Genomic DNA, 18,424 nt, shown 5'->3' with positions numbered 1-18,424 from the left:
TGTGTGGCAACCCAAAGCAACAATGATGCTTTAGCAACTAATTTTCAGAGTCGGGGAAATGAGATTCAATGATAATGATGATGAAGATTGACAGCATCATGGTGACTTGTGACTTTATGAGCTCTCCTTTTGCTTTAACATTAAATTTAGGTTAATGTAAAAGGAGGATGAGGATGGATAGAAACAAGTTGAGTGCTAGGATTCAAGTGGGACACATCAGAGTGCAAAATGTCTAATTTTGCCTCTTGTTGGTAAAACAATGCAAAAATGTGATTCACATCATTCAGTAAACTCTCACAGTAACAATATGACACCTACAAATGCTTGCCCATAGGTTATGTGGAGTAATATACCTTATACTTTCACATGGAGTTATTTAACATGTTTTCTACCCCCATCCACCTCCATGAAGCATCTAACCATGTCAGTTACAGCACACTATCAAGCTGCACCCTCAAAAACACAGTGATGATTGAAGAGCACTTTTTAATTGTCATCAACACTCTGATGTTATCTGAAATCAAGTGTTTGTGTCAAGTGTGACAAGGTCTAACAGCCTGATTGTGTGGGCCAGTAGTCTACGTGACCTCTCACTGGCCGTGACATATACTAGCCTACTGCATGTTACAGTTACAGTGGTTCACAGCTCCGTGTATGTAAACTGACTCACTCTTGTAGCTCGCACTCCAAGGCTGATATCCATAATAGCCGGTGATCCGCAATATTCGCTCCTCTATGGACGCGCTGTTGATGTCCTCAACTGAGCGGGAGGACTTGAGGTCCTCTTTGATGGCCTCGTCCACCACCAGGTACTTGAGTTGTCTGAGCTGAGGGCTGATGTCCGAAAGCCTTCTGGGGCTCACGTCGGGCGACTTGCGCATCCCGCTGGGAAGAAAGAACAAGGGGTGGCGGCGTTACAAGACACAGTGAGAACGCTGGGCAAAGGGAAAAGGAGCCTGTAAAACCTTCTATATGACTTGATAAGATAAGAGTTCTCCTTGGCTAAGCCAGGGAAGTCAGTGTTGTATGTTCCGGCGTTAGGGGCCCCTGCAGCGCCTCTCTTGTACAGTACAGAAATCATCATCCTTCACTGGCCCTGCATCCGCACAACAACAGTGTGAAAGACACTAAGCGAAAGTGACTGGTCCTGCAACGGTTGTATACAATGCACTCCTATTGTGCAACTCCTATTATAGGCTGATAGAAATTTGAAACTAATGAATCGATCGTGAGTGATTTGTAGTGCTGGAGAAGCGACACTTGTGACAGCTCCGGGCTTCATGTATGGGCACTGGAGCACAAAACTGCGTCCAGCCTACTACACAGCAGCCTATCAAACACAATTTTATTATACAGAGGAGATTAACTCTTGTTATTCTGTGCCCAGCAGGTGAAATAAAACAACAAAGAAGCCTTTAATATTGCACCAATAAAGATCTGTAATGTGATGTACTTGACAAAGTAGCACAGGGATGACCCGAAAGCCCCTTAGCTGTTATGAAACCGTCAACATGTGAAAGCAAAACATGATTTACTGACCCATTCACAGAAAATCGGTGCGTAAATTCCCCCTATGCTGCCATAGCCTAATTACAGACCGAATATATTTTTAAAGGGAATAGTAATCTGACTTAAAATAATCACCACTAGGCAACAGCTTTCAGTAAAATATAAAAGATCACTGCGATTGAGAGAAAATAACTCTTGAGCTCCACAGCTGTCCCCAGTATTTTTGACACTTCTGCCCACTAAAGTTAATTTACTTTATCAATTCACTTGGGAAATCAAGTGCGCAACAGGTGTGCCCTGCCTCCTATCGTTCGGCTGCAAGGTATTTGTAAAAGTTTAAATGTCTTACATCGGCATCAAAGTAGTAGGAGGTCCAAGGTAGCACATACAGTCCCGGTGGGGCCGTCCGACCCGGTCCCACACCGTGCCCTCTCCATCACCGTACATCCTCAAGGCCACAGAGCAGGGCAGCTACTGCGAATCTAAATCCTCATCAAGCCTGACAGAGACAAGAACCATCATCCCGCTCCTCCTCACCCGCCACAAACATATGCCTGGCCACTAACAGTACAGACTGTTTCAACATTAAAAGGCTGCGCTCTGCTCTGGATGCCGCTGGGTCCTGGAGGCACTGCAACAGCGCCATCTGCCGGATTAACCTAGAACTACCATCATCTGTATGTCTGAAATGCACACCAGTATTTGGACCAGCTGTAATCCCTCTAACCTGAGGTATCTGAACCACCACTTCAATACCTAGACATCCATCAGAGGGCCCCAACCATTTTTATGTAAGTCCATACAAAAATACACATAAATATAAGATAAAACAGAATCTGTTGTAATTCTCTGGCCCCACAAGGACCCCTAGTGGCCCCTGAATATCAGTCTGTACATATCGCCTCACGTAAGGACTCATCTCTCTCCCTTGCAACTGATTTAAAGTGTCTGAAAAGTATTTTTTGTGGCTCTGTGGCTCTAAAAGCCCAATAAGTGACCTGTAAAGCATGCAGCAATCAGCAGTGTCTCTGTCACATTCAGACAGCGAAACTCTCTGGCTCAAGATGACAAAGACCCCCACATGTGAAATAGGTGTTTTATTTTTAATGTAATCATGCCAGTTATTTGTGGCTCAGAACAGCATCAGGTGTTCTAGGTAGTGCAGGGTTTTTATTCAAAAGACTATTAAATAAAAGATGGTATTACATGGCTATCTAGATGGTATCTGTCAAACAGTAAAACTCTAATGATGTCTTGGGAAATAAATGTTAATCGCCCCTTTAAATTTTAGAGCATTTCTGTCAACACATGAGTCACAATACTTAAACTTTGCTCTTGCGTTCTTGCCATTTTTTGTCTTGCCCTCCTAATATTTCTGTTGTTTATTTTATGTATAGCTGTGCTGCATGAATGTAAAAAAAATAATTTGCTTCCTTTATCATGTAGAACATGCCAGAAATATTGACTGCACAATTCTAAGCTGCTGAAGATGTTTTTCAGTAAAGGTGTCTCGGCATGCAGGTGCTGTTAGCAGACAACTTCTTCTAGTAACTATGGCTATAGATTTCACAAGCCACTGAGGTCCTCTGTGGTCTATTATTCATAATCTACTGTACTTTGCCTTAGGAGTTCTCCAGCATTTCAAGATGATAGCAAGGCCTGTGTTGTGAGCAGATGTAGACACTAAACAGAAGAAATGTTGTTTCTGTTCAATACCACAGAATCAAAGACAATTACAGGAATATGGTTGATTACATCCAATCAGAGCTGCTTCCAGTAATGGGGTAATTATGTTCACTGGTGGTGATTATTATCTACTTCAAAATTGAAATCAAGTATTTGTCTTTGTCTCCTGTGTTCAGAGATGTGAACTATGCAACATTAGCAGCACACTTAGCAAGCTACATTGTTAAAGATGTTACTCAGTCTGTCTGCAAGGTCCTCAAATGAATGTGGATTTTATTTTATTGAAACTTTCTCACTGATTAGCCTAAAGATGACGTACATTTCATGCTCATTTTATATTTATCTATCAAGTCTGACAAAGTTTAGATGAAGTGTATTATTTTCTTTTCTTCCTAGATAAACCTGATCAGTACATGCAGTTCTAACAATCAGGAAGAGGAGTAGAGCTCTACCTTGCATGAATGGGGTAGTGTCGCCCAAAGGTTCCAGGTCTGTGATCCACTCGCTGCATTGCGTAGGGCATCGTTTGAGCTCCTGCTGCGGAGAGCAGCACAAGTACCAGCGACAGTTTTTTTTAAAGATAGGTTTTGCATTGATCAGTGACACCTCACATGTCCACACGGTGGAGGTGGGGGGAACCTGTGCTTACTCAAGCAAAAAAGTGGAGTCTAGTCATCAATAAGAGGGTCAACACCTCCCATCGACAGTCTTGGGGAGGAGAGGATCAGGTTCATCTTGCATAATGCGCCTCTCAACTTCACAGCTCAGCCAAAGCCTGATCAATTCTCACTGTTCAACCTTCTGCTTTGCCAAAACTACACAATGTGATACACACCTCATAAATATCAAAACAGTTTATATAAAAGGATTGCTGATGTATTCAAGTCATTCATGCCATCCAGCACACCATCTTCCACTTCAGCAGACCTCTAATAACGGTTTAATTGGTGCCCCAATCTACAGGGCACTGCACTCCTTTCTAAATATGGATCAGAGATGAAATGAGAGCCAAAGCTCAAGGCCAAAAAAACATAAGATAAACACAGTGAGGATGATCCAAATTCTTGGTTCACACACAAGCTCGTTTGTTAACCACATAATGGTCGAGTCATTTTCATAAAACAAGCTCCAACAGGCTTTTCAACTCATTATAGAAAGAGAAGCATAGTTCTAACTAATAACATTTATAATAGCTCCATTCCATTAAATGTAATGACAGTGAACCGGTCTTTGCCCTTGGATGTTATTAGTGTTATTTAATAACAACTGTGCTTTTTCTGACATGTCAAAATGTCAGCCATGAAAAACATGTCTAAAGTTTTCTCACATCAGAATTGTTGATCTGTAAAATTCAGGTGGAGGTAGTGGTATTTATAACTGATCAAAATAAGTACTTTTTGCCCCATTTAAACTTTTGCTCTGATCTAAGCTTCTTTATTGCAGTTTTATAAGAATTTTAAAAGTAATTCAGAGAGCATTTGGATATTTACTGTCTGTTGGTGTTTTGATAATCCTGTGATTTCCCTAAACATATAGACCATGTGTCCAGGTTGCTTGTGGTATCTGTAGTCATGGCAAAAACAGTGAGAGACCAGGATCAAGATTTCACTCTCCATCAAAACCACCCCTTTAGCCCGTTTCTGTCTAAAATCTGTACACTTCCGTGTTCAGTCAAAAACAACAGCCTGCATGTTAGGAACCTTGAGCTGTTTCTCAGTAATTCCCATTATTTCTCTTATCCTCCTGTGTCTAGTTGCATACAATTTTAAAAAATATGATGTAAATCCTCTCTCTTCTCACCATCAATATTTAATGCAGCTCTCAGCCTGGAAACAGTGTGACAGACCACTGCTGATTGGCCAGTGCAGGAGGAGAAGTGAAACTGTGAGCCAGTAAAAAAGGTCACACTGATTACTGTGTATTTAAGTACTTAGAGGTTTTGTAAACATTTTATTTCTCATTACTCAGTGGCTGATTAGTGACTCTTGCATTTGCATGTGGCAGCATGGAGAGCAATTCATTGTAATGACCCAGAGAGACATGTCTATTGCTCTGTTGCTGAATTAGGCATTATCTGTTGAAATGTTATTTCATCCGGAGGAAAACATAACCTTTATGGAATCAGCACCCTGTAGTCCCAAGAGCCTGTTTGATTTCTTTAGGGTATATTTGTTATTCAGTTGCCATTATTGGTAAGGTTGATGCACAGCTGGAGAGTAACAAGCAGAATCTCTGAGCATCAGAGGACCTGCTGATGCTATTACATGTTAACATTGTGCACCAGTTAGCTGCCCAGGCGAACACTCCTAGTGGGAAAGAAAGATTGGCAACTTCTGTCTTCTCTTCTGGCCAGCCTTAACTGCCCTGATTTCCATTCTTAGATGTTCCCTTTTTAGTTTTGCTGACAACTGAAAACAAGATAAAAATATATGATTAAAGTTCTAGAAGTAGCCATGCATAGCCCCCTACTTGTGCTGCTATTAATATTAAAAGACACCTCTGAGAAACCAGGAAAATGGTACTTCAGAGGTACATCTCAGCTGACAGTTTCACAACAGTTCACAGAGAATGTGTTATGGAAAATGTTTTTCATCAACACAGATGGTAAGCTCTGCTCATAACCATAATATAAAAAGAATCAGTGGCTGAACTGAGGTCTCCTCCAACTGAAAAACATAATTTTTGACCATTAGACATTCAGCAGCCATGTTGTTAGTATATATAGAATGTTTTTTCTTGCATTGGATATCATTAAAAATGCAAGACACATTTTTTGTCTGTTGTATTCCGTATGAAAACAGTATTCCTTTATTAGATTGAAAATCTGTCTGCTGTTCTTCACACATAAATCCTCTTGCCTTTGTGTCTTAGACAAGGTGTCTGCTTTCATATTTGTTGCCCAATTTGCCAAAAGGGATTTGGGAGTAATTGGTCACTGCATGTTGCAGAGGCAAAACTCACCACTGTGCCTCTCCAAGTCCTGAAGGTAGTCTGACATGCACTTGAAACAAATGACAGCTTCCTTTGAATATTTATAACCAATTATTTTCAGTGAGTTTTGGGGTGTGAAGGCTTGGTGAGAAGGAAGCCGTTTTCAGATTCTGGTAAAGGCACTCTGATAGGATTGGATAACTGACATGGCAAGTGCTGGTCCTTCATGTATTTATAATTTGATACAAATTGTGTTGGTGGAGGGCACAAGGCCCTTTGCCTTTTGTTATCTAATTAGTGGCCACAACATTTTCTCAGCATTTTCACATGCTTGTTCAGCTGATTATCACACTCAGATCTGATTAAGCTGGATGTCAGCCTTAGCGGGATGACAAAGTGGGAAAGACAGAAAAAACATGCTCCATACTGTTGCATTCCAAAGAGCTGCTGAGTGTGAAGAGTTTGAACTCTTGGAAAACAACAGTACAATACATTTTTTGCCTGTACCTCTTTCCATGTATTTGTGTTTGTTATCCAGCATGTGATAAATGGATGCATCTGTATAAATGACCATGTTCTTAAAACATCACACACTGCAGAGATGAAGGTTTCGCTGCAGAATAATTGCAACAGGGAGGATGCCTGTGGCTGCAGCATCCAACTTACCCCTTCCGCCCCTCTCTCCTTCCTTCTTCAAGACAGAGATAACTGGGGCAGTGTGTATGTCCTGCTTAGTGTTTGCTGCATGCATGTCTATATATATATATATATATATATATATATATATGAACAGGACTGCAATGCATCACCACAATCTGAAATGCATATTTATAACTCCATATTTCACTGTAGTTATTTCTTGGGTACCTTAATACAAGTAAATCCATACTATCATCACTGTCATTTGGAAAATATAATCAAAACTCCCTCCACATCAGCAACATGAAGGCATCGTGTTTGTAGTAGCAAATGAGAGCAGTTACAGAGTTGGCAGTGGGGATGTTGGTGCTTGAGGCCTCCTACATTCCCATAGTCCCAGTGTGTGTGTGTGTGTGTCAGGATATAAATAGAGTTGCCCCACCATCAGAAAGCGGTGCTATAGGGTAGATGCCAGTCCAGTCCAACCCACCCCCTGTCCTGGATGACCCCTGAGTCCTTGGACTGCTAGCATATGAAGAGCCAAATTTGCAACAACAGACTAGTTGTAAAACCTGACTGATGAAATGTCAAGCATTACACAATATACTCCAGGGCGTTTCTGCAGTGTGTGCCACTCTTGGGCTTTGCTGGAGTGAGTGTTTGATCTATGCACAGCAAGCTGCAACACAGCAGTCTTGCATTATTTGTACTCTAATGCACTCTGTATTCCTTAAAGAATAGCTTTAGATTTTGTGCACCACTGCATTTCTCAGTTTCAGCACAGAGATAAAGATTCTTTCGTTAGTAGGATTTAAACAAGGCTGAATTCTTTTATCTTCACAGCTCAGGCTCAGGTAGTTTCCTGTGAGTATAACTGATGCAAAAAGATCAAATAGCAATATTAATGACAAGAAGCGGCTGGTAAATTTCAGTCTGGTGTGTTGCACTTGGCCTTCAGGGGATAGTCCTGTTCTGCCCCGATACACTCCTGACTGACAGCCTGGCTGTGTTTACTGACAATCGAGCTGCATGTACAAGTTGTGCGTGGGTACAAATTAAAAGCAAGTAAAGGAGGGAAACAGTGGGGCGTTAGAGAATGTGATGTTCTGAAGGGTAGATATCTCTTGGAGTCAGCAAATGCAGTCTCATTTTGCTGTAAGCACAGACTTTGTTCGTGCATGCAGAAGATCTAATTTCCACCAAGGGGATCCTCTTCTTGTTCAATATCATTTTTCTCTTTACAAATCCCAAAAACACAAAAACTCATTCTCATTTAGCAGGCTGCAGTTTCTTCTCGGGGGGGGGGGGGGGGGGGGGGGCTTGTGTAGAACTGGTCATTGTCAGACCAGCTCTAATGCCATGCCAACCAGCACCATCTGCCACTAAAGACAGCAGACACGCCTACAGGGAAATCAAACAATTGCTGTAAAAAAGTTGCAAAGTTGCACTGCCACCTGCAGGCAATGAATAGTATAGCTGATGACCATTGTGACAAAAACTTTGTGCTTAATGGGTTCACCTGATTCAAAAACACTATTTGCAGTGCACAAATTGAATAAGGGCAGGAAGTAAGTTGTATGTGGCTCTTGGACATTCTGTTGTTGTGTTTTTAGCCAGTTCTATAACAGGTTTTTCAACAAAAAAGCATGGCACGTAATTAAATTTAAGCAGATTTCATACTTTAGAGCAGGGATTCTGGTCTGATTACAGTCTGATTAGTTACAATAATATTATGTAAATGAACAGACACAACTGCTCTTTGCTGCTGATTCTGAATATGATTTGTACTTTATCAAACTGGCTGACATCCTCAACAGTTATTTCCAATTACCGTGCACCCACAGGTAATTGTGCTCTCACAATGTGCACCCAATAAATACTTTGCCTGGAGCGGCTTTCCCCTCATCTTTATTCCGGCAGTTAAACTTGATAACATGGATGTCAGCTCAGTGGCTCTGCAGGAAGAGGTACCTGCATATCAGATGTAATTACACTTCTGTTCAATAAGAAATACAGCTGCTGAATAAAACAAAGCATTTCATTTCTTTCTTTAGAATTTGTTTGGCAAAGGGCCAACACCTTAAACATATCCAATTAAAACGACTCTCCTCAGAGAGATGTATGCCTCCCATAGCCATAAAATACAATATACTATATAATACTGGGATGAATGCTAAGGTTAAAGGGTATTAGGTTACACTGACAGATCAAGAGATAAAAATTCTATATGAATGTTTTGTTTATTCTATTTAGTTCTATAATTTATTGGCGTGTATACTTCTTTGTGCCACATATTGTCATATCAAAACCTTTATATAAGCTGTACAAATTTGAAAGCTTTGAGTCATGTTCTTAGCATGTTCTCATCATAAAGCCGTGTCTTTCAACAGCTGACAATGTCCTCTCTTTTCATGAAGTGCCACAATGAGTCTGATGTGCAAATCATTATGCTGAAGTAAGAAAGCATTTTCTGTTAATCACTGGCTGGGATATTTGTAAGCCTCTTATTCACATCCACCTTCAATTACTGCTTGTCTGTGATGGAGACAAAGATGTGCTAAACATCCATCTCTATTACATATTCAAAGATCAGATGAATGACTAAGATGGTGTAGTCAAGTACCAACAATTTGATTATTTCTTTTTTTTTTTTTTTAAAAAAAAAAAAAGGTTCCCAAGACCCTACAGATAATCAAATTCATTGCAATTTATTCTGCTCTTCTTTCCATTTCACCCAAGTGGTTTTGTGTGTACAAAAGGCTCCATAGCTCTCACCCTTGTATTCATTTGAAGTACACTTTTATGTTAAATACATGTTATATAATCACGTGTGTGTCTGCAGGCAGATAGCTGAAACTGTTATTAGAGCACAATCTTCATGACCTATCACTGCATCAGTTGGTTTCATTGCTTTTTGGCACTGAGCATATGCACAGTAGTAGCTCTGGATAATACAGTCAGTAGCATAGAATAAACAAAGAAGTCAAATTAGGTCATAATAAACCAACACTTTATTTAAGACACTGATATTTTACAGTTCATGGGTTCACTTCTTATGCTGAAATTATTTTTACAGAAAACCTCTGTGCTCCTTGGCAATCCTGTATTACAATGTTGATATTGTAACACTAAAATACTCAACTGTATGCATTACGACTAAGATATGTACAGAAACCTATGATTCCAAATATTCCAAACGTGTCAGTTTTGTCAGCATAAATAAATAATGTCAGTGTGCTTCCATTTGTAATCCTTGACACAATGTTTACTCCCTGAACAGTACTAGAACTATTTTACCTGACAGCTCTCGCCTTCAAACTGTGTGACGACAAAAAACAGTAATGCTGAAGGGTCAAAGCACTGACATCAATCTATGGAATGTATCTACAAAACAGTGAAACATCTTACAGTAAAAGAGAAAATTCAAGCTCTCCCTTGTCTCAGCAGACAATACGAACAGCATCAATGCTTCACAGTTCAAATGAAGGCCCAGACTGGTGAAAAAAAACAATCCCACTGACTTATAAAATACAATATTAAAGATCAGTGAGTGACACAGATGCAAGTGGTCATGATAGCTTCCGGCAGCTCACCTGTACACACAGTTTCATAAAAACATGTCACTGCTAAACTAACAGCCAGCGGAACAGCAAGAGGTGATGCTGCACCCTGGTCAGGCCTTAATTCCAACGGTAGCAAACAGCATATAAAACATTACATTCAAGACTTTATAAAAGGCTGCGGCTATGTCTTGACGAAGCAATGTAGCAGAGAAAGATGAGGTCAGAAATTCAGCGTCAAACAGAGATTGAAACATTTTTAAAACTGATAGCAAATGCATGTCTTTCTATTAAATGTACTAAAAAATGTATATGACAAATAAGCCTGCATTAGAGCAGTATGTGATACTGTGTGTGTGGGTGTCTGTGCCAAACAGAGTGTTAGAGGACGGATAAAGGCGTAAAATTAGTACTTCTCTCAAAACATTGTGCCTCCTGCTAGAAACATATCTGTGTCAATACAGACTTGCAAGTGTATATCCACTGATTTAAATTAAAATTATGGAAAGTTGATGAGAATAAAAACAGATGTGGAAGATAATCAGAACTGGGATGTTTAAAATTCAAGTTGCACTCCTGCTGCATGAATTTATAGTATCAAGTTTCCCTAATGCACCGTTTTTAGTACAGAATTACTTTCATAAATTACTAACACAATTTTGTAAACCTTCCTCATGTTATATCTAAAAATATACATTTTGACATTCAAATGATGTAAATACAGCAAAATAGTTTCTATTCAATGTCTTGCTCTTTTCTAATTTAGAGCAATTATCAAGCCTTTACAGATCATCCACAACATAAGTAACATTATCTTTTTCACTGAAAATATCTCCTGTTTTACAGATCAAATCTTTGGAACCATGTCCTTTTCCTTTCAGAGAAATCCCTACGTTTTTTCCTTTTTTTCTGGTTCCAGTACATGTGCAAACTGAGCTCTTTTTATTGACAGTAAACAGGCCAGCCAGCCTTCTGTGGTTCCCTTTTTAAGCTAGGCTAACCTCACTTCCCTTTTCACACAGTCCAGCACACATTAAGCCATTTACACAAATCAATAAATTATAGTGCTTATCACTACACATGGACAACTCTGAAATAGCACTGCAACATGTTGAGAAAATACACATATCTGTAGACAAATATTTTCCCTCACAATGAAATGCGACAATGTGGAGTGCAAACAGAATAGTTAACACCTCTGTAACGATGAGCCAAACATGCTGCAAAACATAGACTGTAAAACTACATTCTTAGATGCAGAATAGATTAGTTCACTTATTGTTGTAATAGTGAAACTGTAAGAAATTGTATCGCCTGTTTTTTCAGATGCTTTGTTCAGGTTTGACTGTAACCTCTTTCAGTCAACCATGTGACCCACATTCTGTAATGGAAAAACAGGCCCCTGACTCTTTCAATCTAACTGAAAAGAATCCAGTAAAAGCATTTCAGAGCTGATCCACCAACAAACATTGATGAGTTTGCAACAAGCACTGACAGAAAACACAACATGATACTTTACAAATATGCCTGTCAAAGTTCCACCTGAAAAAATCTATTAAACAATCTGACCTCAAAGTTGTTTTTATGTTTTGGCTGCACTTTGGCTCATCTTTCAGAGGTGTGTTAATTCTATATGTCTCTATACTTTACATCTTGTACCCGATTATGTACATTTCACATACCTGTCAAGCATCTCTATTTATAAGCTACATACATATTTATGTACTATTTTGTGACAGACTACAGATAATTGTGCTATATTTCATCTAGATTTAAGAGACCAATTACTTTCTAAAATGTTCCTAAATGTGCAATAAATAATGCAGGTCATAAAGGAGCTTAGCTCCTGTGAGTCATAAATGCAGCAGAAGGCTTTTCTTTTATCACTGACTTAATCTTTACAGTGACTGTTAAATTATTAATTTTCTCACTAATTAATGTACATAAATTTAATCTCTGCTGCATAGCACTATATTGTCAGTACTGTGGTTCGGTAAAAGAGATTGTTTGATCTGAATACTCTCAACTATTTTTACTACTAAAATTTGCAGGGCAGAGCTTTGTAGTATGTCTACAGCTGAGACTTATGATCTTCTCATTCTATCTACTTTAAGTCTTGCGTGCAACTCATACTTTCATATTTTAACCCTTCAATAAATGTTTGCTCTGTCTTTGTTTACTGAATCATAGGATCGTCATTGGGAGAGACCAGAGTTGGGACACTGACAAACGGCTGGGTTTTGTCTTCATTCTGCGGTGTGGCTCTGTTGGACACAGTAGTGAAGGACAGGTGGTCATGCTCCAAAATGGCGAGGCGGTCCTGTGGCTTCTCCTTCTTCAGGTAAAATATCTTCCTCAGCTGCTTCAGTTGCTGCAGCTCGCAGAATGTCTCCAGCACCACCAGCATGACTATCAGACCCAGGATCAGGTAGACTGAAGAGACAAACACACAGACAAAGAAAAGGATTGAGGAAAGTAAGTTTGAGTAATTAGCTGCAGTAAGTAGTATTATTAAGTATCAGTATATCAAAAACAAACCAAACCATAACATACACATTTTCTAAAACCCTGGCAAAAACTAACCTTGATATTCATCTAGATTTAAGTACGGGACTTTTCATACTTTTATTGTATTAGTGTAGAATATTCTGTAGGTCTCTGTTGGAAAAACACAAGTGATGCATTTTTTCCCCTCTTGTCCCAAACCCTGCTGTTTATATGCTCAGACACAAGAGGGCAGTAGCTAGCTAGCCATGTTGACAGGAACAGTGCATGTGCTTTGTTCAATGGTCAGACAGGAGGAGAAATGCAGAGAAACTGTTGCAGACAGTGTTGGAAATCCCCTCCACTTACATGAGAATGTTTGCTGTTCAGTGCTAGCAGTAAAATTTGTCACTTTTCTTTTCTAGCATCTGACACAAAACCTCCCCCCTGAAACCCATTAGAAACTCAAGGCGTGTTTAGTTCAGTGTTTGAACTCTATAAACCAGAATGCAATTACTCTGTTAGTGCTATCACCATTTATACAACTAGTTACAAAAATAGTAGGAATACAGCACTATCACTGGCATGTTGACTCTTGGCAATGGTTTTAAATACATTTGGAATCCCTTTTTCTTTTTAGAAAAATGTATTCTGCAGGAAGTAACATGTTACTTTTTATTTGCATTTAAGAGTTTTTTGTTTCGACTCAATTAAGACAGCGGAGCGAGCTGTATGTACACAGAATAGGGTCACACCCTGAATGCAACTCACAAAAGCAGTGACTGCTTATCAGAACGGCACCGGCAAAATCATCACTCCAGCAAACTGCACAAACTGCTCAATATCAACTCCTCTGTGTCAATGCTCCTAATGTTATTACAGATAGATTACAGATAGCGGTGATGCCACTTCCAATATGGGCATGACATTTTTCACAGAGGAAGTTGTACTAATGTGAATGGTGTCGTTTGTACAAACAAACACATTCTGTCACGGCCATGTCTCTTCCTACAGACTGACACATTGTGCCTACTGAATGACGTCTCTCTGGCTGGGGTGTACCACATGCCCACATCACACATGCAGGTGACAGTTGACTGGAGTAGTATTCGACATTCATGTCGAGCTTGTCAAAACTGTGGGTTCAGACTGACTTTGACTTGTTTTTTATTCTAGCAACTATTAGCCCTGACAGCGCTGCTGACAGCAAGCTGCACATGTCACCCAGAAAATGCAATCAATGCCTTGCTGCTCTGCTTTAGGCCATGACCCAATTTTTCTCTGGCAACGCAGTCTTGATTTATCAGACTGCGTTGCATGGCTTTAAACATGCAGGAAAATGAATGTAGCAGAATGTAGCTCTGTCAGCAGCAAAGCAAAGCAGTAAATCTTATCCATCGGTCCATAAAATAATAAAATAAAATAAAAATTGTGTTTATCATATTGCACATAGCATAATACCTTTTTATGTAAACTTTCACTACACAGGTCAAAAAATAGACCTAGCTGATCGTGTCACAACTAGGGAGGTCAAAGTTCATAATCGTAAATCTTACATCAGCAAATCATTACAACATTAACTCTGGAACAGGCATCATTTGAGAGGCCATTACTATACTACATGTTAGGCAGTGTGGCCCAAATTCTGTAGGATTTATAGGGCTTTTATTGCTGGATTGCTCTGTAACTCAATAAGGAAGTAAGTGCTGTTCTTCCAGTGCAAACAAATAAAGCAATAATATCCTCTTTGCAACAGGAAGTATCGGAGATCATGGAAGATGTGGCACTGCTTTGAAACACAGACACTAACAATATCACTGCTGAGTGCCCATCATCTCATCCATAATATCCTCTGGTTACAGTAATCAGAGCAGAGTGTCACACTTTATTTGACAACGATATATTCTGTTTAAAATGCTTCACACTGTACCATTAAAAACATCTCATTGAGGATGAGGACGGACTGAAGAGGAATTCATTTTAGACCTTACAGCTACCACCACTTTGCTGTGGAAATAGCTCTAAATACTAAGAATCATCAGTACTCACCAGTGATGCCCACTTTGTAGAGCTCCCTGAACCTCTGATTAGCTGCCTCTCCAGGTACATAGTCTCCCAGGCCGATGGTGCTCAAGGAGATGAAGCAGAAGTAGAAGGACTCCAGGAAGTTCCAGTTCTCCTCCAGTGCTGAGAAGATGGCGGCGGGGATGAGGAAGAAGCAAGAGACGGCCAACGTGGCGAGCAGGGTGGCGTGAACGATGGCCACCAGCGGCTTGGACAGGCCCCAGCGTGTGTGGATATACATGATCGGCCTCCGTGTGCTGAACACCATGATCCTTTGCACCACAGCAGTGAGGAAGAGGAGGGTGAAAGGGATGCCAATCACTGAGTAGATAATGCAGAAGGCCTTCCCACCATCAGACAGAGGTACTGTGTGACCATATCCTGTACGAAAACAAAACATGACAGAAAATGTTTCAGTTCCAGGCAAATATTTACCCACTAAAGGGATTTACACAATACTACTGTGTCTGTGTGTATTTTATGGAAATGAGCCTTCCTTTTACCAAAAGGTAACATGCTGCATAAATACTCCGTAAACAAAGCGGTATGTTTTTCTGCTAGCAACTATCATGACCTCTTATTTCCGCACTTATTGGCACACAACCTGTTTTCATTCATTTTGAACCCACTTTGATATATTGTGTTTATACACTTTGTATCTATACTGTAATCTTTGCCGTTCTAATGTATTTGTTTACTGAGAAGATTTTTAATGTTTTAAAGTACTTCATAGTATAGCATAATTTAATTCAGACACAGTATACTGATGCATTATTTCAGTTTTTGCACTTTACTAAGCATAGGAAAATGTCCTTAAAATACCCAGGAGTAGCACAAAAATCAAACTCTTACTTAAATGTCTCTGTCTGTGCCAATCACATATTATTATTATTATTGTGAATGTGTGTGGTCTTTCTGTTTTTTAGTATGTGTACGAGCCTGCACATTATCTCATCCACCAGGTTTTGGAATTCAACCTGTTTCTGCCTTATTTATTTTAAGCTAATTTGATTTAAACATTAGTTATACAGGGTAGGTTGACTGAACAAAATGCTCTTTGAAGCAATGCCCTAAAATAAATAACAGGAACAGACAGTCAGTCATCAAATATAGGAGTGATCAAACAAAATGACAGACATTAAACAAGGTATAGGCTCAGTTACAGAAGGTAAAGCTGGCTTGAAGTTATGTCATGTTGATGTGAAGGATTCATTGCTATAAAAACCTAGCATGTTCTCATGAAGTGGACCTGACAAGAGTGCTCAAAATACCAGGGCTCACTAACAAAAGTGTGCAAATGAGGAAGCAGCCCAAACATTTCATTTTCACCTTCTGCTTGGTATTTATTTAACACAATGTAACTACTTATTTAAAAAAAAAAAAAAAAAAAAAAAAAAACAAGATATAGTTACCAGCTGGTTCCTGCCCCTTTTTCCTGTGGTGAGAATTAAAGGTCACGCCATGATAGCATCTGGTAATATATTTTGTAACTATGCTATCTGTCGTAACAAAGGTGTTATTGAATATCCAACAATAATCGACAGCAAGTGTCAACATATCATGGTTAAGAGGGTAAATTGAAGATCAAAAAGGATAAAAGCAAAAAGTTTGAGACAAAAATGGCTGTATTTGATCTGTTGAGTTTATTTAGCCATCAACAGACCTTTGTTGAGACTTAAACAAGAAAGTTATGTTTTATGCAGCCGGCAGCCGCTGCTGTACACAGTATCTGCACAATCATGTATGTTGAAACCTCGCAGATAACTTCTGCTATGTGGTCAGACTAAAGTTCCTTAGGTACGCTGCCTGACAAGTATCTGCAAGTCATATTCTTTTAAACAGTGTTAGATAACAGAAAATGACTTTTTGCACAGTGCTGTGAGAAACTGTCCATATGCCTACAGACAAAATATACAAAAGAGTTTGTCTAATGTGTTTGCCTGAATTAGAATATATGATTTCCTGGAGGGGAAAGGAAGGTGATGTTGACACATACCTTCTCGTGTTTGTGTGTTTCTGTCCCTGACACTGGATATAGGCCTGCTTCTGTCTGTAATACAGCAACATACTGTATACTTTGCCAGAGGGCTGTCGCCTTACAGAAATGTTGTGTTAAAGGGTGTGCTGAGTGTAAGGCGGTGTTCACTGTGCCCAAGTAAAAAGAAGGCATAAAAACATACAGCTTTAGCTTCTGTATCTAAATAACTATATCAGACAGAGGGGAAATGCATCTAAGCTATTTCATTTGTGGTTGAAACCGCTTTATAGCCTGAATGAAGTCTTGGGATAAGTTGATCAGTAATAAAGGAAGGGACATTGAAAATGCCTTTGGTAAAATCATAGTTAATTTACCATTATTACATGCATGTGACACATTTTTGTTTTCACTACCTGCCTTGATATATTCAGCAGGCCATAGGTTTGTACGGCCCTAGTGGTGGATCAGAGACGCTGCAACCCAGACAAAATGATGTTTTCTTAAAATGACACAATGTTGAGAAAGAGAAGGCCAAAACAGGAGCCCATCTGAGACTAATTCTGATTTGGATATGTGTAATTATATTCTGTCTTAAGCTGCGCGCCTGGTCGTCCGCTGCATCACCTACACTGTCCATCCTGAGCGTGTCAGTGATGACCTAGACCTACCTGTGGTGGACAGCACGGTGCTCGCAAAAAACAGCGCAGAGGTGAAGTCCCAGTTCCAGTTAGCCGAGGCGTTATTGAGGATGGAAACCCCATAATTACTGGCATCCAATGCTTTCTTTAGGAACTGCTCCAGACGCTCCTCGGTTAGACATTCATTTTCCTGGAGGAACTGTTTTTTAATGGCCCTCAGCTGCTGGCGCAAGAGATCTTCGTAAGGCAGCTCGACCGAAGAAAAGACAACAGCGCCGAATATGAGATACAGAAGATAGCCTAAGACTAGAGATACAAAATACCACGTCGATTTGTGACTCTGTATCAAGCGCACACAAGAGTTGCTGGCTAGAGACTGGAGCATTTTCAAGAGGTATGTCACCTCCGCGTTACGTTACGGGTTAAGATAAATATAATAATGAACTAACGTTATTAATTTATCCGCCTCACGTGTTCTGTTTCCGAAATACCCTGTAGAGAGGGATGTTACAGACAAAGCTCAAATGAGGATTTTCTTCCCCCTCCGCGAAACCTGCTGTGGCAGCTGAGGCTTTCAGGTGCGTACGGAAATGTCATCATTATGCTTGTACAAGAACAGTGATTTGACTAAAAAAAAACTCCACTTGAAGTGAGTATCTTATCACCAATAGGTAAAATTGGGCTTAATTTCTAAAAAAAAATATATACAATCTCACCATTTCCGATATTATTTCCGAAAAACACTAAGTTAAAGGCTCCTGAATCAGTAGTTGTCGTATTCCCGAGGTTCAAGTGATACCTGAAGGCAGCAAGTGATGTGGTGGCGACAAAGGCCGTGTGACGTAAGAGCTCCCCTCTCTCCTCCCAGGTAACCTGTCGAGATGTATTTCAGTTTCAATTGACAGCCATCGAGAGACGTCAGTGCTATTGTTACT

At 39.8% G+C, this 18,424-nt stretch overlaps 2 protein-coding genes across 2 annotated transcripts in view; both read right to left on the bottom strand.

Moving 5' to 3' along the window:
* The window catches only part of slc35f3b (solute carrier family 35 member F3b), a 46,225-nt gene extending 44,182 nt beyond the window's left edge, over positions 1-2,043 (bottom strand). Inside the window, exons 1-2 of the mRNA XM_018693234.2 lie at positions 1,859-2,043; positions 671-885 (exon numbers count right to left, since the gene is read on the bottom strand). Of these exons, the coding sequence (XP_018548750.1) occupies positions 671-885; positions 1,859-1,956 (313 nt within the window). The 5' untranslated portion in view covers positions 1,957-2,043. The remainder of the gene's footprint in view (positions 1-670; positions 886-1,858) is intronic.
* A 7,710-nt stretch (positions 2,044-9,753) lies between these two features.
* kcnk1b (potassium channel, subfamily K, member 1b) lies at positions 9,754-18,062 on the bottom strand. The gene is made up of 3 exons (XM_018693226.1): positions 17,520-18,062; positions 14,859-15,254; positions 9,754-12,758 (listed from the first exon to the last, which is right to left on the bottom strand). Exons 1-3 carry the CDS (start codon positions 17,872-17,874, stop codon positions 12,502-12,504), a joined length of 1,008 nt encoding a protein of 335 aa, XP_018548742.1. The 5' UTR covers positions 17,875-18,062; the 3' UTR covers positions 9,754-12,501.
* Positions 18,063-18,424: the final 362 nt, after the last annotated feature.

The sequence above is a fragment of the Lates calcarifer genome, linkage group LG16_LG22 (genome assembly GCF_001640805.2).
Source record: "Lates calcarifer isolate ASB-BC8 linkage group LG16_LG22, TLL_Latcal_v3, whole genome shotgun sequence".
Lineage (NCBI taxonomy): Eukaryota > Metazoa > Chordata > Actinopteri > Centropomidae > Lates > Lates calcarifer.
This window is presented reverse-complemented; position numbering and strand designations above follow the sequence as displayed.